A 24,910-nucleotide genomic window follows, 5' to 3' on the forward strand; every position below is an offset into this window, starting at 1 on the left:
GAAGATGCCCCTCCAGATGTCCAACTTGAGTTGATAGACATCCAGTGCAGTGATGAATTGAAATCACAGTTCAAAAATTCTAATCTCCTCACATTCTACAAAGAACTGCCAGATACATCATTTCCAAAACTGAAAGACAATGCTCGATTTTGGGCAAGCATGTTTGGCAGTACCTATGTATGCGAACAAGTGTTTTCGCTTATGAATTTAAACAAGTGCAAAACATGGAACAGGTTAACCAAAGAGAATTTGGAAAATTTGCTGGTTGTTTCGACATCTGCCATTACACCAGACATCAAGAAAATTGCTGCCAGCATCCAATCTCAGCCATCGCATTAATCACTTGGAGGTCCGGTCCCCAGTCAGTAAACTTAATCCTAATTTGGCCCTTCTTCACAAAAGGTTGTGCATCCCTGCCTTTACTGTTCTATTCTATGTAATTAAACCATATGGAATTAATGTTTGCTACATATATAGATGAAAACATTAGTTTACATTAAAATTTCTACATTTTGCTAGATTTTAGTATTGGTGAGTACTAATTTTGTTATATGATCTGTAGTACATTGGTAAAGTGCATGGAATGAGGATGATTTTATAGCAAAATTATGAACAAATACCATAATATGATATATTATACAGAGTCTATATTTCTATATCCAATCTAACTCAAATATCTACTTCAGTTTTCCCATATTTCACTATGTTTTTTTCACATTTTCCCATCTGATAACAGTACTAATGTAATTAAAACAGATGTTCTTCTACTTCCTTCCTAAAGGCACATGTTCAATGAGATGTTCCTCCAAAACTAATCTATTGCCATTAACAATATACAGGATTCTAGCAATAGCTAATGACAGAAATTTTATCATTAGTTAGAATAAATTATCATTCTATCTAAATAATTCAACAAATGATTACCAAATACTAATTTTTGCAAAAATGTTAAGATTAGAAATTAATTGATTAAATTATTTAATGATTTGCAAATATGGATTACAGATAAATGTGCTAACATCTGTATTTAACGTAAATAATTAATAAACTTGGTAAACATGGCTTATGAAATCAAAAACTTTTCAAAACTAATTTTTTTTTTTATAGGAACCATCATACAAAAATTGAAAAATTAATCAAAAGATTAGCATTTCTTTCCTAATTTTCTGAGATCTGATATGCATATTCAATTTCTATATTTCTTATATTATTATATTTCATTTCACTATCTGCATTAAATATATCAAAAATTTAAATTTAAAAAAAATTATTCAGTTTTCAACATTAATTTATTANGTGAAGTAGTTTATAAAATAAACTGAAAATATAAATAAAGTAAATCTTTAACTATCCAGCAATAAAAAATATTCAATAAAAACGTTTTCAACTGTTTTTAAACGGCCATCTTCAGTTGAACCAAGGTTAAAAAAGAACGCATGAAATACAAATTAAACAGAAACCGAAATGCGCATGCGTAATTCATCAGACTTGCGTCTTCTGAAAATCTATAAATAACTTGCAAATAACATAAAAATAATAAAGCCACCAAAAAAAAGGGGGGGGAAAATATACGTTGATTACAAGGTGTTAATCTGTGTTATTGTAAAAGGATTTCCAGGCATAAGATAACCCTTCTGCATCTCTATGATTAATGCATCCCTTATTTATGTGTGCCTTGTGTATCTATCTTTTCAAGGTGTTTCAATGCCTGTCTGGAATTCACGGCTCTACTGATCGAGGCTTGATCCCAATATACCTCGACCTCTTGCTGTTTGACAAATGCTGTGAGCACTGTGGCATCTATGTTCTTACTCACAGAGTATTTATGTTCCTTGAGTCTTTGTTTTAACTGCCGCATAGTAGCACCCACATAAACAAGGTCTGAGTTGAACCTCTGATCCTTTATAGGTATAGAATAAACTCCTGGTAAATTATTTCGCTTTTCCTTTCTCTTATCATTTCTTAACATTCTGTAGATCGTCGGATTACGCTGATATACTATTTGTAGATTATTACTGTATTTGCCACTCTCCTAATCATTTTGTTTAAAAAAGGAAAATAATTAAGAACTACTCTTCGTTCCTGGGTCATAATTTTGGGATGCTGCCGATTCTGATTCTGAAACTTCGTAATAAGCTCGTCCACCTCCCCCCTCCGATAACATTGCTGCATTGCTGTATTCCTAATGTAATCCAACTCTTTGTAAGTATCATAGATACTCGTGCAATGCATATATGTCCATTTAATCCATGCCCTAATCACTGCATATTTAATGTGCCTAAGATCGATGGAATTCCTGGGAATTCCATCGATCTCGATCTAGGCACATTAAACTGGTTTGCGATAAATGTCCATCCAGATTTCTCCTTCCTTGCATTTGATAGATAAATCGAGGACGTTAATATTACTACTATTCTCTTGCTCTAGACCCAAAGTTAAACCATATGGGTTATTGTTGACTGTGTTTAAAAAACATTGCACATTGTTATCATTTCTCCATAGAATGAAAATATCATCTACATATCTTGAATATACTATTATTTCATTTTGAAACATAGGCAGGATATTGCTTTCCATCTGACACAAGACTAATTCACACAATAAAGCAGATGTAGGACTACCCATTGGCACACCTCTTTCTTGTAGATATGTCTTTTCTTCAAAATCGAAAAATGATTAGGAGAACGGCAAACAGTAATAATCTACAAATAGTATATCAGCGTAATCCAATGATCTACAGAATGTTAAGAAACGATAAGAGAAAGGAAAAGCGAAATAATTTACGAGGAGTTTATTCTATACCTATAAAGTATAAAGGATCAGCGGTTCAACTCAGACCTTGTTTACGTGGGTGCTACTATGCGGCAGTTAAAACAAAGACTCAAGGAACATAAATACTCTGTGAGTAAGAACATAGATGCCACAGTGCTCACAGCATTTGCCAAACAGCAAGAGGTCGAGGTATATTGGGATCAAGCCTCGATCAGTAGAGCCGCGAATTCNTTTTTTTTAACCCCATTCCCGATAACCCGGCATTTTCACAAACTCGGCCACCCTTCGGTCCACATTAGGCCGAGTTTTCGAGGTTCTACTGTATATCTTGATTCAATTTTATTTGTATTGTTAAGGTGTTTTTATTTGAATATTTAAAATAAGAAAAGTTTAAGTTTATTATACATATTCAAGTTGAGTAGACACACTGTTTTGTTTGTTTGGTTGTGATAATTTTTACACTGATTACATCAATATTTTAAAAAATAATAATAGAATAACTGATTCAGCATATACCAAATAAATGTAGAAAACCTTTTTAAATTAGCACGTTCAAAATTTTAATTCACAACTAACATTTTCAACCATCTTAATGACCTTCAGACTGTTCTATGTATGAATCAAACACTTCTTAAATATAACAGAACAAATAGAATATAGAGTTCCTATCATCATTTGAATTTTGGAACACAACAATGATTGGTTGTAAATTATGAACAAATACTATGTATTAGACAAATTTTTCTTTAAATCAATTTGTATATGTAGATTTATAATAACATAGTTGAGTTCACTTATAAGAAACCTGGATAACAGAAACTTTTGCTTAATAGAAATGATTTCTTATGCCCCATTTTCTTGATAGTGTTATGCCTTGCATAATAGAAACTCTAATATTAGAAACATCTGCTTAGAAGAAAACAAATATCACACACTCAGTCTATTCTGATTGTCTATTGGCAATTTGGTCTGCTGACTTGCTCCAATGATGATCTTACTTTTGTTAATTTATTGATGAAGTTTTGATTTTATTTTCTTATCCAAGTGCTATCCTTTTGTTTGTGATTATTAAAACAAAACGGATTTATTTTTGGTTTTAGTTTGTTTTAACAATCAGTATAACCTCTGTCAACAAAAAAAGGAATGCTTTAATAGTTGATAAAAATTTAAGAATACTTTGATGTTGCTAAAAAATTTGGAATGAATTAATGTGTTTTTTCTAAAATCAAAAAGGATGAAGAAGAGATCAGATAAACAGCTCTAGAAAATGGTAACATAAACAGAAAGTGAAAAAATATGTTGAAAAATTGTAAACAATGAAAAATTACTTTTTTTTTTTTAATTGAAAATTATGTAACCATTGATTAAAAAAATTAGTTAATATAATAAAAACCACATTATAATAAGGAAATGTAGTCTTTTGATACACTTATGATCAAAGCTAAAATGAAAGTTTTTTTTTAAGCTGATTGAGTTTGATTGATTTTGAAAGTAGTTTGGTTTAAAGCAACAAAGTTTCTCTTAAGCGTAGTTTGGCTGTTGGAAACTTTACTTAGTAGATAACTCTTTTATCAGGCCCAACTGTTTCTCTTAAGCAGACTAGACCAATGTTGTGGAGTTGGAGTTGGTAAAATTCTTTCCACTTGGCAACTCTGACCTCAAAGATTACTATTAGTAAAACATGAAGTAAGAAAAATACTTTTTAATTAATTCATATGCTATCTAAAGAAATTTCTTAGAAAACAGATATTTCAATAAATTTAGATAGCCTTTGTGGATTAATATCATTTTGATATTTCATAGCAAAATGTTGTGTGTACCTCATACGACATGTTCATACTTTCAGAAAATAACTTTTATTAATTTAAGGCCCAACATTGGCCAAATGGATAAAACCACTGAACACTTGTGGAATTGCACCTGGAAAGTAAACACTTAATTAAAGTACCACTTCAAAGCATCAAGCTTATCTTTGCCAAAAAGAAACTTTTAAGAAAAAAATTTGTCTTTTATTTCAAGTGCCATAATTTTTACTTGGTTCAATCCTTTTTTACTTCTCAGATGTTTTTCTTTGGATATCAACTGTTTTTTTTTTTTTTTACTAATTTGACTAAGTAATTTTTTCACTGGCCTATTGGTTTCAAGTTATTTATGACTATTTATTATAACTTTGATAACATAATTTGATCTTAAAACAGTCAATACAAAAACAATGAAAAAAGTAAAACCAAGATCTAACTGCAACAAACTAAAAGAGGAAGAGAAAACTGAAAAATTAATTATTAGGATTGTTTCAGCTTATTATTCATTGGTTCTCAGAGATGATAGTACCCAACAGTTTAAAACAATTGATTTTTTTCCAAATTTTGTATTTTAAAATTTTATAGTATACTCCAGTTCAGTCAATCGTTGGTAGGAAATTAACTACTCCAGTTGTAGCCAGAGCAGGAGAAACTATTTTACACACCAATTTAATACATTATTCATCAAATTGTTATTTTTTGCATTTTATTGCATTTAACTTTTTCTTGAAAATAATTAAATTTAAATCAATTTTTCATAATTAACTAAAACAGTGGAATTCTTTTGGCTATTAAATTAAGATGTAGTGTGTATATTTATGTATTCAAAACTTTTTGCAAGTTAAATTCATTATATCCATTATTTGATTTTTGCCATCAATTTTAGTATGACTTTTTAGATAGATATTTGGGTACCCAGTGGTATCTTATAAAAGGAATTATAGTATGACATTTTATGAAAGGGTAAGGTCAGAGTTGCACATTGCAAATTTACTGGAGTCAGAGTCGGACTTTTTGTTTAACAACACTACACTGGACTGACTGCACCAGTTATGTATAAAATTAGTTAGTCTGTATTTTAGTAAGGTTTAGGTTATTTGAAAGTGTATTTAATGCCCTATTTTAATGGGATCTCATACCATGATCATAATTGAGAAATCATTCATCAGTCCTTGAAATTTATAGTCATATTCCTAAGTCATATATTTTAAGTTCGCCTGTCCATTTGAGGCTGTATCTGTTTCTTAGGTGTTTATGATCCTACCTTTATTCCAGTGTATTTCCATTGAGCCATTCAATATATATGCTGCTAAAGCTGTTGAGTGTATCCATTTTTTTATTATATATTCATACTTACTAATTCTGGTTTTTAAGGAATGAGTGTAGTGTGTCATGGATATTCTATATATGCCAGTTTATATCACAGGATATATTTGGTCCTGGATATTGCTTGCCATAATCACACGAAGATCGCATACAGGAGAACCTGCACTATTTACGACCTGCTGTGCAACGCGAAGGACGCGATAGATCTCAACAGGGCCCCAGGGGTATACTCCATTCCTATCAGGGACGATAGATTCCATAGAGACTTAGTTTACATTGGCTCCACCGTCCACTCAACACAAAAATGGTTACGTGAGCGTCAATTGAATATTAAAAATAACAGGCACACCATCACCTTGTCGGCCTACGTTACTGACCCTGAAATTCGGGCGGACTTCCAAAACACCAAAGTAATCAGACAGGCATTTCGTATTGATCACATCCGGCACCTGGAGGCCTGGGAGATTTATAAAGCCAACATTGGGGGCACCTGCATTAACTTTAAAGATGGAGAAATGATCGCACAGGCGTGGAGATACTTATTCAAAGAATTTGAACTGGGACAAGTGGAAGGGTGAAATGCGATAAGCGCATTATTTACATCTCGGGTGTCATCGTTCCAATGGTTAAGAGGAGACACCGTTTAGTCACCACCTGAAGCAGACCTTGGTGGAGGTCAAAAACATTTGTGAAGATTGTTATAGGACACAACACTGTTATAAAAAGGTTTTGTGGATTGTTGTTACTCAACGCAGTGTTAAGATTAGTAGTCTTTTTGTGTTATATTTGGTCCTTGTCATTCCTGATAAGTTTATAGATGGTAATATTTATTCAGTAATATGTAATTCTGTTTTTTTGCTTATGTAATCTTCTTATATATGCTAATACAATGGCTTTGCTGGCTAAGGAATATCAGAACATTCTTTTTAAAATATGCAAAGCTACTATGAAACTCATTCCTCACCAAATGCGGATTGTTTGCAATATATCAAATGTTGATATTTATTATATATTTGGGAGTAGGGATTCACAACCTTCTGTAAAGTTGAGATTCTTATATTTACAGAAAGCCATCAGAGACTAAAGAATACAAAGTTACACTCTTCTCAATAGTTTGATCCAACTTGAGAACAAACTGTACAACCAGAATTTGTTTACTAAGGACATTAACACAAGTCACAAACTTTGCCCAGTAGACAGACAATAGATTAAGAAGTAAATATTAACATAAACTCTAATGGATAATACAATTACGTGGAGGTAACAAGAAAACAAAAACATGCTCTTTCATGCAATTTTGAAAATGTGTTCTATTTCTAAATTTATAATGTTCTATGTGCTGTGTTACCTGAAGAAGATGGTTATATATGGTCAAAAGTATTTGTTAATTAAACTTGTTTACCAGTAACACTAATAAATAGTTTTTAGATTTTCTTTTATTTTTAATAAGTGATGTCTCGTTTTTATCTCATTACATACTGTTTCATTTGTTGGGATGATTTTGTACCTCCACAATGTTTTGAAAGAAATAATTAAGTTTGTTTGATGTATGTGCATCTATTAAACAAGAATGTTTTACCTGATTTGGAATACTTAATTGAAAGACTTGGAGAGATAAAGAATTTTTTAGGTGGGAAAACTGCTGTGAGGATGCAGTGTGATAAATGTAGAATGAGAGAGTACCTTATGGGATAACATCAGGACTAGTACAAAGTGATGAAAGGAGAACAACATTATGGTAATCAAAGCTGATAAATCTAAGGACTTGTATTTATGCCAAGAAGCACTTGCACAAAGGCAATGTGGGAGTACATACATATCTTTTACAGAATGCACTGTGATACTTTCTCAATTGATTACAGAAGCAAATAATGATTCTCCAACACTACAACACTAGCCTGGCCAAAAAACTTTGCCTAAGCAAAGCCAAAGAACTGTATTTTCTCCAGCTACCCCAAGCCTCTTCACTTTCATGGAGATACATAAGCTAGAAAAACAACTAACTTTTGTTGTTGATAAGTGTATTTCTCCAATGATCAATATTGAGAAGACATTACAAAGATGCATTACTGACAACTTACAGTATTATAAGTGTAGATATTAGAATAGTTAATCCTGATTAGACGGTTACATGATATCTGATTATTAGATGACAATACATTACAATCATTATCACAGTGGATCTTTATATCCTTCCATCTGTCTCCACCCACATTTCTGTCATTTAAAACACTTCCTTCATGCATATATTGATAAACAATAAGCATACACAGCTTGTTACTCTTCTTTCTTTTAATTTGGAAAAAATCATGTACACACAAGGAAAAGACATATCTATAAGCAGCTGGCGTTCAGGAGTACTTTCTGAACTTGTCTTGTAATCCTTAGAGAAAGCCCTCCTTCTGTGGTAAGCAAATATGCCTTTATGCTAGAAATATAGATGTCAGATCAGGTGTTTTTATGCTAACAAGAAAACAAAAACATTTTTATTTTTTGTGTATATAAAGTTAATCTGAAACAGTTTCTGAATGCCTCAATAATAACCAGTATGGGCCCAAGCTAGATAGAGAGAGCTATAGTCAAGTTTTTTTTTTTTGTTTTTTCACAGTAAGTATTCATGTGATGATAAGAAAGTATGAAAGTAAGAAAGTAAATTATTTTTAATATTATCATATAAATACTTACTTTTAGGTGTGAAAGTTAGTAATGTCAACATGAACTTGTTTATAAATTAAAGTTGTATTTTTAGATAAAGGAAACAATTTTAACAATATGTGCAACAGAAAATAGCTAACAATGCTGTTACAAGGTGTGTTTATAGTTTAGTAATATTAGTTAATATTAAAAAAAATATACAAATGTAAGTAGTAGTAAAAAACTTTTACCACCTTAGATTGTATTGATTTTAAGATATTATTGTAATCATTAAAATTATATGTTGATATGTGCTTCTTGTCCTTAATTAATTATACTATACCTGTGTCCACTTTGGACGTTCTTGTGAACTAGGACTTGTTATCCTGAAGGAAAAGAAACACAGTTTACAACGTCCAAAGTGGACACAAGTATAGTATAAGTTAAAATTATATTTTGTTAGCTGTAATGGGGAAGAAAATGGAGTATAAGCACATAGAAATGAAGTTGAAAACTTTTTAAAATTCTAATGTATTTTGAATTATATCAGATATTGAAAATTTACAAATAAATAATAATAATGTAAAATTAAAAAACAATTTATGTGAAGTACATTATAAATGTTGGTCTAAAGTTTAATTATTTATGTATGTATGTGTTAGACTCAAAAACAGATTTTTTCACTCTAGGAACATTTTCAATCACAATACATTCTGATTTCAGGTCCAGCCACAATGTGAATTTCATGTTGTGGTACTTTCAAAAATGCACATAATGCATTTTTACATATTCAATAAGACCACAAAGTGAAATTTGTGTTGATATTCTTTTAATACTCAAACAAAATGTGATCCAGCAATGTAAAAATCCTACAATGTGTTGTGGATATGTATTAATGCAGCAATGATGTAATGTAATATTTTTAATGAATAATTTATGTATAATTTCTACCAAAGGACTACTGAATAATTTTATGATTAAAAAATACTCATCAGTAAAAGTTCCTGTCACAAAACATTATATGATTAAAAGAACCATAGTTTAGTAAATGTAACTCTATTTTTTTTTATAATTCAGTCAAGAAGATAATTTCTTGTTTGTTGTTTTGTTTATGAATCCTTGATACCTACATATGATACCTTAAAATCCTAGATATCTAAAAAAGGTATTATAGATTTAATTAAAATAAGAAATTTATTTGTAAATCACTTTGTCAACTGATTGCAAGTTTATTTTCAATGATAACACTCCTACAGAGGGACCAACTCCAAACACATTTTTATATTAATATTAGTAAAAAAATAATGATCAATAGAAGTTTATTGTATATAAGTCTTATATATCTTTAAGGCTTACACATTAAGGCTCAAAGGCTAACTGTTTATTTTCAGTATAATTCTCAATGTAGATTATAATTTAATTTTATTCTAAATGATAGAAAAATGTTTTACTGTACTTATTTTTGCATTGAATCATGGCTACATTAATTAATAAGGGTACGCAATGCATTGTGGCATTTTCACATTGCCAGATTGCATTTTGGTTGATTATTACAAGAATATCATCACAAATTTTGCTTTGTGGTCTTATTGAATATGCAAAAACACATTGCGCACATTTTTGAGAATGCCACAATATGAAATTCTCATTGTGACTGGATCTGAGAAGTCAGAATGCATTGTTGTCATTTTTTTTCCTCAATAAGCATTTTTGTCTTTGGGTCTAACATATGTATAATTATAAGAAAGCCAACTGAAAAAGGACCAGTAAGTCTGAAATGCATTTTGGCATAGATATATATCTGAATAAGTATAAATTGATATATTAATTAATATAAATTAGGCTGTTAATGTTTGATATGTCTATTACAGTATATGAAAATTATTGTTATTACTTACAATTATAAAAGGATGAAAACATTAGTAAATATGTCTTAATTTCAAGTGTACTTACAATTGTATGTTGTGAATGTGTACTTACAATTATAATTTAATGTAATTGAAAATAATTAGTAATCATTGTTTCCAGATTCAAATGATGATAAGAGCTCTATGTTCTATTTGTTCTGTTACGTTTAAAAAGTGTTTGATTCATATTTAGAACAGTTTGATAAAAGCCGTTAAAGATGGTAAAAAATGTTAACACTTTCAGAATTTTAATCCACAACTAATTTAAAAGGTTTAATTAATATTTTATAATGGGAGAAAAAACAAAAATACATACACATCTAATTTTGCTTTTTATGATCTATTTTATCTATATACAATAATACCCCAAACTTACGCGATAGGTGGGACCGAGCGATAACTGCGTAAGTCAAATTCACGTAAGTCAGGGTATAATTTTGCAATTTGTGTAAAATCCAAGTCGGATGTAAGTAAGCTAATAAATGTTCTCGTTAATCTTATCTCGTCTTGTGATTCGTTCATGGTTACAAGAAATCACCACATAGAGTCTCTCAAGTCTCCGTAGATATAACAAACACAGAAATAAATAACACAAAATAAATTGTAATTATGTGTCGATTCTGCATGACACATCCGAACATGTAAGCTGAACAATAGTGTGGGGGGAGTGAGTAACCAAGAGTTGCATGGCACTCAAACAAAAGACGAATCAACGAGATTTGAAAATTGTGTAACTCCGGGTTCGAAGAAGTCGACGTATTACTATATGTAAAAATGTCTGTCTGTCTGTCATGCATTACCACACTGTTTATCTGATTGCCATGAAACTTTGGGAAGTTGTTTAATCCCACGAAGGTTTCTGGTATAGTACATTTATCCTACAATAGATGGCATGTGTGTATACGAGCATTTTACTGTGTGTTCGATCGATTTCAAATTGTGAAGACCATTTCCCCCCTCCAAAAAGTATCTCTATATGTGCATTTGTGAACTGTTATTTACGATATTTGTAATAATTTTTGTTTAATCACTTTATTTCAACTTTTTTTTTTTTTGCTAATTATGTATTTGCTCGAACTTTGTTAAAACCGTAACTGTATCCCGAACAACAACCGAAGTTGTAGGAGGAAATTCGCCTATTTTACCGATCTAGGGATTCACTTTTCCAAATTTTAATATCAACTCAAAATAATTTAAAAAGACAAATTATAATAAAATGGTTTATTATCCAACTATCAGAAATTTCACAACACGCCAAGGAAGAGAGGAAGGAGCAATTAAATAATTAAAATTGTAAAGGTTTAAAAAAAATATATGAAAATGGTGAATATCGTACTTCTGACAATTGCTGCAAGTGTGTGGGCTAGATTTGGAGAATCTGTGCTTCTACATGTACAACTGTATGTGCCAGCTCACGCATCAGAAAACCTCATTTATTCGTGTACACACCAAACAGAAAAACAAAAAATATCGTGTATCCACAAGCACTCCAATAAATAAATAGAATTGAAATGACACTTTGAAATGTTTTCCCAATGAAAATGAATAATAATAATAAGTTTCAATAAAAATGATAAAATGTAAATTGAATTTTATTATAACGAGCTTGCTTGAATTTCGTTTCTTCTGAGATCACAGCAATGCGCGACGGGTAAGCTAGTATTATAAAATGAAATCAGACAAAAATTTCACATCCAAAAAGAGTACATGTCCAGGGAAAAGAGGAATATGGTAATTCTATGATAATACAATGACAGTTCTATAAAAATTAAATGTAAAATGTAATAAAGCTTGACTTTTCTAAACATGCTATGTGAAAGACAAAACATATCAAAAAACATGAACAGAATATTCAATGACACAAAGCAAATCAATAGTAAAGTTACATTTTGTAGTACTTTCATGTTTTACTTTCTAATTGTGTTTTCAGGTCAATATTGTTAAATAAAAGATAATTTACAAAAGTTTTTTTAAAAATCATGAAGTGTATTATAATGCAACATGATGTTAGCAATTTCATCATTCTTTTCATTAAACTATCATACACACAACCTTTTTAACCAGTAATTGAACTTTAACATAATTTCCAAACATTTTTTTTTCATTGAGTATAAAGTATAAGTCTTTCTGTGAAAAATAAAATAGCATGTGATTCAATGCCAATACAATTTACTGTATGAATTTCCTGAAAAATATAAAATTTTTTGGAAGCTTTGATATGTTTTAAAATTTGACTTATGATTATTCTTAACTAGTTATATAATTTTTTAATTTAAACCTCACTTTGTAAAGATCCTTTTACAGTTTTTATGTCAGTTAACTTCTAAATGGAGAATTATCTTCTTCCTGATAACTGGATCAATAACTAAATACGCCACTCAAAACTTCTTGATGTTCTAGCAAATAATTTAATGTAAATTTGTCAAACATTTTTGATCTTATGCAAATTCTACTTCTCATGTCATCATTGAATCTAAAACAATTTTGTTTAATGACAAAGATAGCAAATAAAAGAAAGATGGATACAGTATACTTTCAATTATTTGGTTTGTGGATTATCTGTGTATGTCTCAATAAAAATTTACATCAGAAATACAAATATTAGCATTAAAATAAAAAAGTCTGTATTGCTAACTGTTGCTATCTGAAAGTGCACATTGAGCATTTGATCTAATTTTACCAGTCATAGATGACTCCACCCACTGCTCTATCTGACCATCTGGTTTCTCAGATGTTAACAGGACCCTAATATTAGAAGGCTAATTAACCAACCCTCACCCTAGAGCATTTTTAATTTAGAACCCTTTGTGACTATTGTTTCCTATGTAGTAATGGCTATAAATATCTTATACTGTATAAAAGGGAATAATAAAGAAAGGGTCTAATACACAAAATTCCTGCTTTTAAAAAAGATATACAATGTTAATTACAACCAGGTATCTGTTCTTCCTATATTGGCCATTTGAATTCAAGAGTTGGTCACTATCTTTGTTCATTTATTATTACAGAAAATGCTTTTAGCCCTAAGTATAATTAAATTAATTAAAATATCTATAACAGTGAGGCAGATAATAGTAAGGGCTTATCACACCAATGATATTGGGAAAAAGTCTGATGAGACAGCAACCCATTTCTATCCAATCAAGGACACTTTAACATCAATATACAATATTATTACAGAAAATGCTTTTAGCCCTANTGTTTTCATCATTCAATAGAGGTTAATTAAATTTCATTACTGTTTAATCTTAAATTGGTTTAACATTAAATGTCTACTTAAAAAATGAAATTCAATCAAGAAATTGTTATTTCATAATCCATCACACCAAAGATAATAATGCTAATGCTATTCTATATTTGATATCAGATTTACTTTATTATATAAAAACTGTTAATAAAATAACAATTTACGAAGTAAAATGATTAAAAGAAATTTACAGGGAGGAAAGGTTTATAAAATTCATTCCATTTCGCGGTTTAATATCGCGTGGCACTTTTAAAAAATTTAAGTAAAATATAACAGATTTATATAAACTTACCTGGAATTTTATTTCATGTAATTAAAAAAAACATTCATCCACCGCAGACGGGTGAAAATAACAGGCGAAAACCCATTGTAAAATCGTACGTTTTCAATTTGAAAGAAATGTTTTCAGACATCAGACAACCACGTGTAGTCACTTGTCGTTATTAAGAAAATTCTATCCAATATTAAAGTTATACCAGCATAAAATAGTACAAACGTATCAAAAACATCCAAAATAATTAAAATGCATTCAATTCGGAATGAAGTAACGTGTATATATTATATTCATTCATGTTTTTACACAACTCGACAAATCTAAGCCCTACCATAACGTACGCCATTTTGGTTTCTTGGACAAAGGATTTACGGTCACGTGATAGAAAATGGCTGTTCTATCTATTGATAATTTCTAGAAGGGGAACTTTCGACATTTTTATAAAAATGATCTCATTGTTTAAAACTTTACAAAAAAATCCATAAATTATTTATATTTCGTCAAATGATTTATTACGCTTCAAATTTGTCTTTAAATTATAAAACATTTGCGGGAAAATCGGAGGAAATAAAAAAAATTAATTTATTTGAAAATATTCCTTATTCAAAAATTTATTTTTACTCGATAAGTAAATAATAAAACATAAAATAACTCTAATTCAAAAATATATTTATGCTTAAATATGCATTTATAGATAAACAAAGTCAGTTTCATGCGCCATCGAGGTCGTTGTTTGTGTTACAGAAAAAAAAACCGTGTTTTTCAAACTTTACAACTCAATTCGATTATTTATTATATTGTTAATTAAAAATTTTTATTAAATAATTTTTCCAAATTAATTTCTTTAAATTAATTTACGGTAAATATTTCTACACGTTTCTGTTTCGTATGCGTGAAAGCATTCAATTGGATCACGGCGAATACTTGTACGGAAAAGAACCAATGATCTACATCGTATATCGTCTCGTTAAAATTATGTGTATGTGCAGTCAGCTTTAGTTTATGTTGTGTAGTAGTCAGGTAAGACCTTGAGGGATGAGTGATAAAATCGTCGACTATCGTTCGACGTATTTTTTTTATTTGGTGACTAGCATACATTAAAAGTTCAAAATAGGTCCAATATTGAGCTGCATGGGATCGAACGTATCTTTCGTACCGCCGAATCGTAGAATGGGTGATAGGATTAATAATTCTGACACGGATACTGATCCAGATCCCGACATAGCAACCATTTTACAATATCTCATCAGAAGGTAATTGTTTTCCTTTCAATAGCGTTACAAAATCTAAATGTTATTCGTTCAACGAAATATAATGATTAAACGTAAAATAAGTTATTAACACGTTTTCGTCACCGATGAAAATGAGAAAACAAGTATTGTGAAAGCTAACGAAATGTCTTGTGATAATGTTATTTCAAAGGTGATTTTTTTCTGAAGAATTGTTTACATTTGCTGAAATTTAGTGTAATTGAGTCTACACAGCTGAAATGTTTGAAATAAACATGTTTTCTGTCATATCTGTCAATGATTACCATTGCACACCATGAATTTGATTTTGATAACTTTAAAAAGTCTTATTTATGTAGAAAGTAAATAGAACAAACATTGTAAATACTATGACTGATTATGAAAAGACTGTGCAAATACATTACTCGTGAATTAATAATTTATTTTTATGTTTAATGTTAATACATTGTATATTTACTTGTGAGCTAAATCTTATTGCCATTTGTTTCGTCTAGAAAGTGTATAATTTGACATTATAGCTACGTTTAACTGTTCAGTGTAGTATCTTGGTATATGCTTTTCTACACTAGTTGAAAATCTGTAAAATAGAATACCATATCCTTTGTCGATGAAGATAATGTAAGTAAAGAGTGGTAGAAATGGTAATATGTGTGCTATAATTCATGAGAATATTTTAAAATGATTTGCATGCATTCATTTAATATGTAAATGATATTTTTTTGTTATTTTTATATTAAACTAGCTGTTACCCATGACTTTGCCTGCGGGGCTTTTGCAAGCAAACCCCATTTATATTCAGCATTTCAACAACCATAGTAATTGTTATATAACACCTACTGCTGAGAATGATGAGAATTGCTGAGAATCAAACGAACTATTTTCAATTTGATTAATTTTCTGGAATATTTACAATCGTTCTATAATCAAACCAATATGCAATAACAAATTCAAATTTAAAACGGTTCGAACATTTGTTTAAAAAATTGAAATATATAAAAATATTTATAACAATGTCTGAAATGCTATCAATTTAATACACCTAAGTACTCAATGAAAACTAAACGTAGTCGAAAACAAAAAATCGCATGTAAAATAGTACAGTAGAAGCCGTTCTTCAGGTTAAGTTTTAATCCTTTTGTCTCCCCCCACGGAGGAATCTCCAAAAATCCTTAGTGTGCGTTTTCATGACATACCCTAACTATGTACAAAATTTCACCTATAGGTTCAGCGGTTTGCTCTGGGCGATGATGAATCAGTCACTCAGTTAGGACAAGTAATTTTATATATTTTGATAACCAAAAACATGAATTATCAATGGAAATTATATTATTATTTTTTATTACTTAATATCTATCATTTTATTATATTATAAAATACTTTTAATGATANGAAGGGTTATCTTATGCCTGGAAATCCTTTTACAATAACGCAGATTAACACCTTGTAATCAACGTATATTTTCTCTCCCCCTTTTTTGGTGGCTTTATTATTTTTATGTTATTTGCAAGTTACTTATAGATTTTCAGAAGACGCAAGTCTGATGAATTACGCATGCGCATTTCGGTTTCTGTTTAATTTGTATTTCATGCGTTCTTTTTTAACGTTGGTTCAACTGAAGATGGCCGTTTAAAAATGGTTGAAAACGTTTTTATTGAACATTTTTTATTGCTGGATAGTTAAAGGTTTACTTTATTTATATTATTTATTCATTCCAGTATAAAAACTGAAAATATTTGATCCACAAACATCACTTGCTGGAAAATTGTATGTGGTATGCATTTAGTTACTTCCAAGGTTTATTATAAGTGTCGATTCAAGGATAATTTTGAATATGGCATATGTGAAACAAAAGAGACAGAAATTAGAAATCTGTGAAAAATTTTGAAAAGGAGAATCAACAAGTCACTAGTCAATAATTATGGCATAAAAAGCAGTAAAAAGAAATTAATGTCCTTTAAGGAATGAGATAATGTAGCTGTGTGTTCAAACTGGAAGAGTATGAAAACATTTTCATAAAAGAACCTGGATTATCAGAAGAGAGCTAAACAAATACCAATTTCTGCTGCAATGAGTGCAGAGAAAACAAAGTTCTTTTATGAATCACTAGGATTAAATGCAAATTTAACGCATCATCTGGATGGTTAACTAATTTAAATGGCAGTATGGTATCCGACAGTTAACCATAGGAGAATATCTTTGTTCAAACATGAAAACATTGAATTTTGTGATTTGTCATCTAAATGTAGTAAGGTATTGATACCAACTCCATTGGGAAGCCCTAATATTGTATAGGTTGATTCTAAATGTATGCAAAAAATTTCAAGGATTGATTTTTCGAATAATTTCAACCACTTTAGTGGTTGAAATTATTAGAGGCCCATCTGAAGAGGGCCTCTAAAAGACGGCCGAAAACGTTAGAATATTAAAATCTTTTGACTGCTGGAAGTAGTATTGAGGTGTTAAGTGTTGTGTGCACTAAAGTGCATAGAACATATGTTGAAAATGGCATAGTTGTAATAACTGTTTAAAATGACCACCTTACAACCATAATACAGGATTCTATTCTCCAAATCACATTGATTGGTATATGTGTTCACAAATATCAGGAATGTGTCAAATTATTTTGCAGGATGTAGCAATGCAATTCTGCAATTCAACATTTTCAATGGCACTACATTGAACTACATTGAATGGCACTATATTAAACATTCTGTAAAAATATGTTCATATGTACTTTTATAGCTAAAATTATTTGAAGAATCAGCCCCTGAAATTTTTTGCATGTATTTTAGTATGTATATATATATATATATGAAATTTAAACATTAAAAATTGATTATATGTAATTTTTTAGATAAATCTACAAACAGAATTTTGACATTTGGAACAGTGGACAGGGATAGCTCAGAATGTTCTAGAAGTGGCTGAGCCATCCTTTCCCTCTCCAACTACAGGCCTGATTAACTGTAAAGAAAACAAGTCCACTTTGCAACATAAAAGGAATTTAATGCAGACAATATTGTGTATATATGTTTGTGGTATGATTGCATCATTCACATGCTTAGTAGCTACATGTATACATATTAATAGCATTCTTATTACTTTTAGTATTACTTATTTACAAATTTATTAATGCTACTTTTCTTAAATTACTTAAACCAAAAATTAGTAAGTATTTTCACTTTTATTATTAAAAGATAAATACATTAAAAATTATTTAATAATTTTTAAAATTAGCAGACAATAGTCAAGGCTATTTTTTAGCCAGAATGTGCTTGTATGTTGTACCAGCAATTGCACTCAATAAAAAAAAATTGTACATGTTTAGGCAAGAAATTTGACTGGTGCAATAAAAACAAATGAAACAAACTGGACCACTCCTATCAAGAATGAAAAATGTCATGAGTCAACTGGAACTGACATAAAAAAGCAAATGAGATTGGGCTGCCGCTTTTGTTGGATGCCCTCTTTTGATGAACAGGCAATTCTATTTGGTAATTGTCTATCTCTGATATGTTTTTTTTTTTCTTTTTAGAAATGATGTATGAAGAAACGCTAATGATATTTTGAAAGGAATATGTAAAAATGTGGTTACTAAAAGGGACACCATTTATCAACTGACACTAAATCCAAACAAGAAAATAGGGAAGAAAGTGCGGATGGAAATATACAAAAAATATTTGGAAAATACTCTAAATGATACAACATAAATGTTTACCTTTATAAAGAAAGTGGAAATAATTAGCAGTTTTAAAAATTGTTTTTATTACATTTTTCTGAAAACAGAACTTTAGTTACTATTTGTGTGTCTAGCAGTAACTTTTTTTTTTAATAAAATGAACACTGACAATAATAAAATAAATTTTTGCACAATGTTTTCTAAACAATAATTGGATGAATGAAATAATTTAAGCATCTTATTGGATGACCATTGCAAACTATTACATCTTGACTTCTTAGGAAGCTCAGCTTTTGTTAAATGAGATACAGTAATGAAATAATCTGAATGTTGAAAAATGCTTAAAGAAAAATCAATTTGGTTTTTCAATATCCTTATTCTTTTGTCTTTTGCTCTTATATAATTGGCGATGAGTGTGTTTTGTTCTTCAAACTTTGTTCATTCTAACTTGTCCATGCTTTGCCTATGGGAATGATCAAAATTTTTTCTTGACTTGTCTAAAGGAACGGGAGGCAATAGCTTCTACTCAAAGTATAATATAGAGCATAATTTTTGAAAATTATATCATTTCACGTATTGTAGATATAAATGATTTTAATTGCAATTCATTAACATTTTACAATGATTTTGAGAATGAAAATATAGAATTTCTTATTAATCTTTTATGAATATTCCTTTCATAGTGGACAAGTAAGAATTATCACAGCCGATTCTGATTGTTTATATCAGGAAGATTCAGATGATGAATTTTGCAGCCCTCCACAAGGTAACAATTACAATATTTTTTATATTAATACAGGTATACCTCAAGTTATGTCGTTCTCGATTATACGTTGTTTGTCAAAAAATATATGGAAAAATAAAAATCAAGTTTTAAGTCATTTTATTCGACTTTACATCCATCCGCCACAAATATTGGAGTCGTAATATCACTAGAAAAGCGTTAAAACACACAAAATCATTAAAATATGTACATTTACAGTAAATGTTAATATAAATCCTAGAGAACGAAACATGAAAACATCTGTGTTTCTGTGTTGTCGTCTTATTTAGCAGTCTTTAAGTGCTCAATATTGGTGTTTTCCACAGTAGTTCCAATAGCTACCGTTTGGCGTCATTGTCAGCGCCACTCGATATTGGTAAATTTAATATAAATTAGTTTTTCTACTGTCACAAGATAATTTTAATAACTGTATTTGTTATTTAACCTTACAAAATCATTTTATTTTATAATGTCTTAGAGCAAACCACATTCACAAATAAAGAGCCTGTGATGTACTGTAAACATTGCCAAATTGTAAACATGTACATTTACAAGTATGTACTATATGTACATGAATTCATAAATTTAGATTACTTTTTTCTGTACTATATTAAAAACTAAAATTTATTTGTTGGTAAGCTTAAAATAGATTCTTATTAACCACATATTATTAAAAATGCATTTATAAATAAAATACAGAACTGGGAACAGTTATTTGTGGTTTATCCTAGTGACGAGTAAATTCGGAGACAAGTAAATTTGTCTTACGTTGTTTTTCGACTTAAGTTGCCTCTCCTGGAACCAATTACCAACATAAGGCGAGGTATACCTGTTTAAATAAATTGCTTTAAATTTAAGATATAAGATATTTAATTTTATAAGTTATTTTTATTTTATAACTTCATACTTTTTAATTTAACACTTTTGATTTTATATTTTATGATAGCATTAACATATGTATTAATGAATTATATTGTTAAGTAGAATATTAATTATGATAATCTGTTTATTAGGCTGCAATTTGAAAAAAATTGTAGGTCTATAAATTTCCACTGTTGTCTGTCCATCTGTCTTTTCTTAATCTCAAGAACAGACTTAGATAGATGTTGAGACCAGATATGGAAACCTTAGGGACAGGAGGCCCTGATTAACTATATACGAACTTCCGATGCTAACTGGAAGTCACATTATTTCAATTCAAAAATTTTTCCCTGAAAGGTGTTAGATAGATGACCGGCACAACTCTATTGTTAAAGGAAAAGTATGATGTACAGGGGCAAGCCACTACTAATTTGAGGTGGAGAGCATATACAATAATACCTCGACTTCTTCAAATCCGGAGTTACACAATTTTCAAATCTCGTTGATTCGTCTTTTGTTTGAGTGCCATGCAACTCTTGGTTACTCTCCCCCCACACTATTGTTCAGCTTACATGTTCGGATGTGTCACGCAGAATCGACACATAGCTACAATTTATTTTGTGTTATTTATTTCTGTGTTTGTTATATCTACAGAGACTTGAGAGACTCTATGTGGTGATTTCTTGTAACTATGAATGAATCACAAGACGAGATAAGATTAACGAGAACATTTATTAGCTTACTTACATCCGACTTGGATTTTACACAAATTGCAAAATTATACCCCGAATTACGTGGTTATCGCTCGGCCCCACCTATCGCATAAGTTTGGGGCATTATTGTATATCAAATTAAATAGATTAAAAATTGCAAACTGGCATTGTGACAATATCACAATAAATAATTGCTCTTTAATAATTGATTTTTATTTGAGTAAAATACTCAAATATCAAATAATTATTTGAATGTTACTATTGTAAAATATTTGGCAGAATATCAGCTGGTTTATTTGGAACTATCTGAAACAGGTTTGAACTTTAAACCTTACAATTAGGTGAAGGGCCGCATTATTTGTTCAATGATAAAGTTTATATATGGCCTATCTTTAAGATAAGAAGCATAACTGTGGGAGTGGTGAGCCACAACCATATGGAAGGCATATCCTCCAGATAAACATGAGAAAGATGTGCAAGGACTGATATACAAGAATGAATGTAAACTCAATTTTCTTAAAATCTGGACTTCTTCATGTCCATCTAAACGATATGGTTGTAGATTACATGTGCTTTTATTTTTAAAAGTTATTGGGTAATGAAAAGTAAAAAATTAATCTTGCTATCAAAATTCCCCCCTTCCTATGAGAGCAGAATCATTGTTCTTTCATTACAATTTATCATTCTTGAACTGATTAATAATAAATAATTGCTCAAGGTCATTTTTAAAGTCATATTTTTTCAGAAAGATATAAATAACAATGTTTTTATTTTAAATATTTGAGATTTTAATTGTTACTTTTATTGTATTTTGAGTTTTGTTTCTTATATTTCTTTTCTTTTCTCTCTCTTTCTTTCCCCAAACTAAAATGACATAATTTGGCTTTGAGGAGATATTAAGTCTGAATATCAAATACATGTGTCATTATATTAAATTTTCTTTTTAGAAAAAATATTTATTAGTAAGGAATTTTCAGCAAAGCAAAATTATTGTTTTCATCAAAAATCAAACATGGGTATTCCTTGTACATAATAACAAAAACAAAGACACTGAGTTCAGCGTTACATGCATAAGTTTTTTTATCGCAAGCACTTTCAACAAACTTATAGTCATCATCCTCAGGCGAATACAGATATTTACCAAAAAATTTTAAACAAAAATAATCGAATGCAGAATAGAACGCATAAGATACGCACTACCTTGATGAGCACCAAGACGATGTTATGAGGGGAAGACACATCACCGAGCTCACAAGAAAGGTACTTGAGCAGGGTTACAACCCTTTATGGTCCCAAGCGGTTATGCTCAAGAGCTGCAAGGATCGAAAAACGGTTTTTATATGGGAGTCTCTCCTCACTACCACCTCGGACACTTGCAACACCCCTACGCTCGAGCTGCCTAGTGTATGGGTCACACTGTATAAGTGTTTAAGCGAGTATTAGCAGTCTCTAGTATGCATGTAGCGTGAGCGTGGCTCTGCGCATGCGCCAGCTCGCACTTCACGGAGCTAACTGCTCGTTCAGTTTTCGAATTATGTTTAAATATTTACTTCGTATTAACATAGTTTCAACTTATCTTATGCGTTCTATTCTGCATTCGATTATTTTTGTTTAAAATTTTTTGGTAAATATCTGTATTCGCCTGAGGACGACGACTATAAGTTCGTTGAAAATGGTTACGGTAAAAAACGTATGCATGTAACGCTGAACTCAGTGTCTTTGTTTTTGTTATTATATATTAATTTGGCGTGTTAGTCATCCTATTGATTACTCTTTGTACAAAATGGCATTCCTAACTGTTTGAGAATTGGGAAATCCCCATACAACATAGTTTCACTCTAATGTTGTTTGAGAATTGGAGTCATTTCTATATAAAACATCACAATTTTTAAGTACAAACACTATCATTTAATATTTTTTTCTAATTCAAGCAAGCATGCATGCATGTTGTCTCATATTTGGCCATGGATTTTAGAATATTGAAATTTTTAATGTTGTTTCATACCTTTCTCCCAGTTTTCTTTAATGAGACCTGATTGTACAATTTTTCTTCTTCCTTGTCCTAGCTTCCTATTCTAACTTTCCTATAAACCACATATTGCTGTTAGAGCACTTCATCAACAAATGAACTCAAAAGACTGTCACTGTTTCTTTTGTTTTTATAAATTAAAAGTTACTACATAAAAATATTAAATTTTTAAAGATCTCTTAGGCAAATGCAAGCAAATGAAAATACAGTGATACCGTGGTTTTCATCAATAATTCATCTGAAAACAATCAGCAAAATCCAAAACCAATAAAAACCAAGGCAATTATTTCCATATGAATCAATGTAAATTCAATTAATTCATTCTAGACACTCCAAAATTCATACCAAAAACACATTTTACAGAGAAAAAATATAGTGTTTAATACTAAAAACAATAAGAAATTAATATAAAATGAATATAAAAGACTAATGTAAAGAATAACTGAACATTTAATATGACATTCGAAAGACTGCTGGCTCTGGAAACTTTCTTTGGTCCCATGGAGCTAAAAGGAAAGCAATGTTTGGCTAGATGTGTGGAATAATGCTCACACAATGAGAAACAATGCCACACTGAGTAGGAAAATGTGTGGGTTGTCCTTTGTTTTCACAAAATTAGCTGCAAGGTCACGTGGGCATGCTGATGAAAACAGAGAAATTTTTCACAAAATAAAACAACAAAAACTGAAACTGGTAATAACTAAAGTCAACGATATTCAAGGTATTACTGTATAAGATTTTATGGAAAAAAGTAGAAAAAACCAAGATATTGCTGATACTTCGATTAAGGTCAACTGGAAAACTTGGAAGATGACTATATTTTTTTCTGGGAAAAAATGTTCTCATTTAAGTGCTTATCAATGAAGAAAAAATTAATGTTAGCATGCAATACTTTCAATTATGATTGTTAGTTAATTATTGATTGCTTTCATAAACATATTTCTCATTAATTAAGAAAAGAAAATAGTATACTTTTGCTAATTTTTGGAACCTAGCCCAATGTTTTGTACTAGTCCTTTGTTTCATATAGCACAGATTCGCATAACATGCCACTTTTTTCCCAGAACCTGACTATTGTGTTATATGGGGATATCTGTATTTAATTTTAATTAAACCCAAATAAACTACCTGATTATTGGGCTATATTAAGGCTAACTTTGATAATTAATTATTAAGTAATTTGACTAGAGTTAGGCGGCGAGGCCATCATGTAAATTTAATAATTATAAATATTAATTTTTTAATTTTAATTTAGAAAATTTTAGAAGAAAGGAATCAGTCTGGAAGCAGTACTCAAACCTGCAAATCATACAGATGCATTGCCAGTTATTCTATCTGGACCTCTGATTAATAGTTCTGATCTTTGCACCAGAAGTAGTAATAATTAAGATATAATCATATTGGTCACTTGTGCCATCTGGGAACAATTTTAACATCCACAGTCTTCAGTCTACCAAGCCAAAAAAATCTAGTGTCATGATTATCTGATAGTTTGTTTGGTTTTAATTAAAAATTCAGGTTATGGATTGAATGTTTATATACAACCAGCAGATATGCCTGGGCAAAAAACAACAACAAAGATTAAGATTATTAGATTATTTTGTACTTCTGATCCTTCTATTCTAATAGCCTGGGACGCCTCTAGTGGGCATT

General features: G+C 30.1%; 1 protein-coding gene across 1 annotated transcript in view; it reads left to right on the top strand.

Moving 5' to 3' along the window:
• Window positions 1–14,857: 14,857 nt before the first annotated feature.
• Window positions 14,858–24,910, top strand: part of LOC111637901 (DDB1- and CUL4-associated factor 11-like) — a 51,681-nt gene continuing 41,628 nt past the window's right edge. Inside the window, exons 1-2 of the mRNA XM_023383505.1 lie at window positions 14,858–15,215; window positions 19,575–19,657. Coding sequence (XP_023239273.1) covers window positions 15,094–15,215; window positions 19,575–19,657 — 205 coding nt within the window. The 5' untranslated portion in view covers window positions 14,858–15,093. The remainder of the gene's footprint in view (window positions 15,216–19,574; window positions 19,658–24,910) is intronic.

The sequence above is a fragment of the Centruroides sculpturatus genome, unplaced genomic scaffold, assembly GCF_000671375.1.
Source record: "Centruroides sculpturatus isolate CEXI.00-Female unplaced genomic scaffold, Cexi_2.0 scaffold1089, whole genome shotgun sequence".
In the NCBI taxonomy this organism is placed as follows: domain Eukaryota; kingdom Metazoa; phylum Arthropoda; class Arachnida; order Scorpiones; family Buthidae; genus Centruroides; species Centruroides sculpturatus.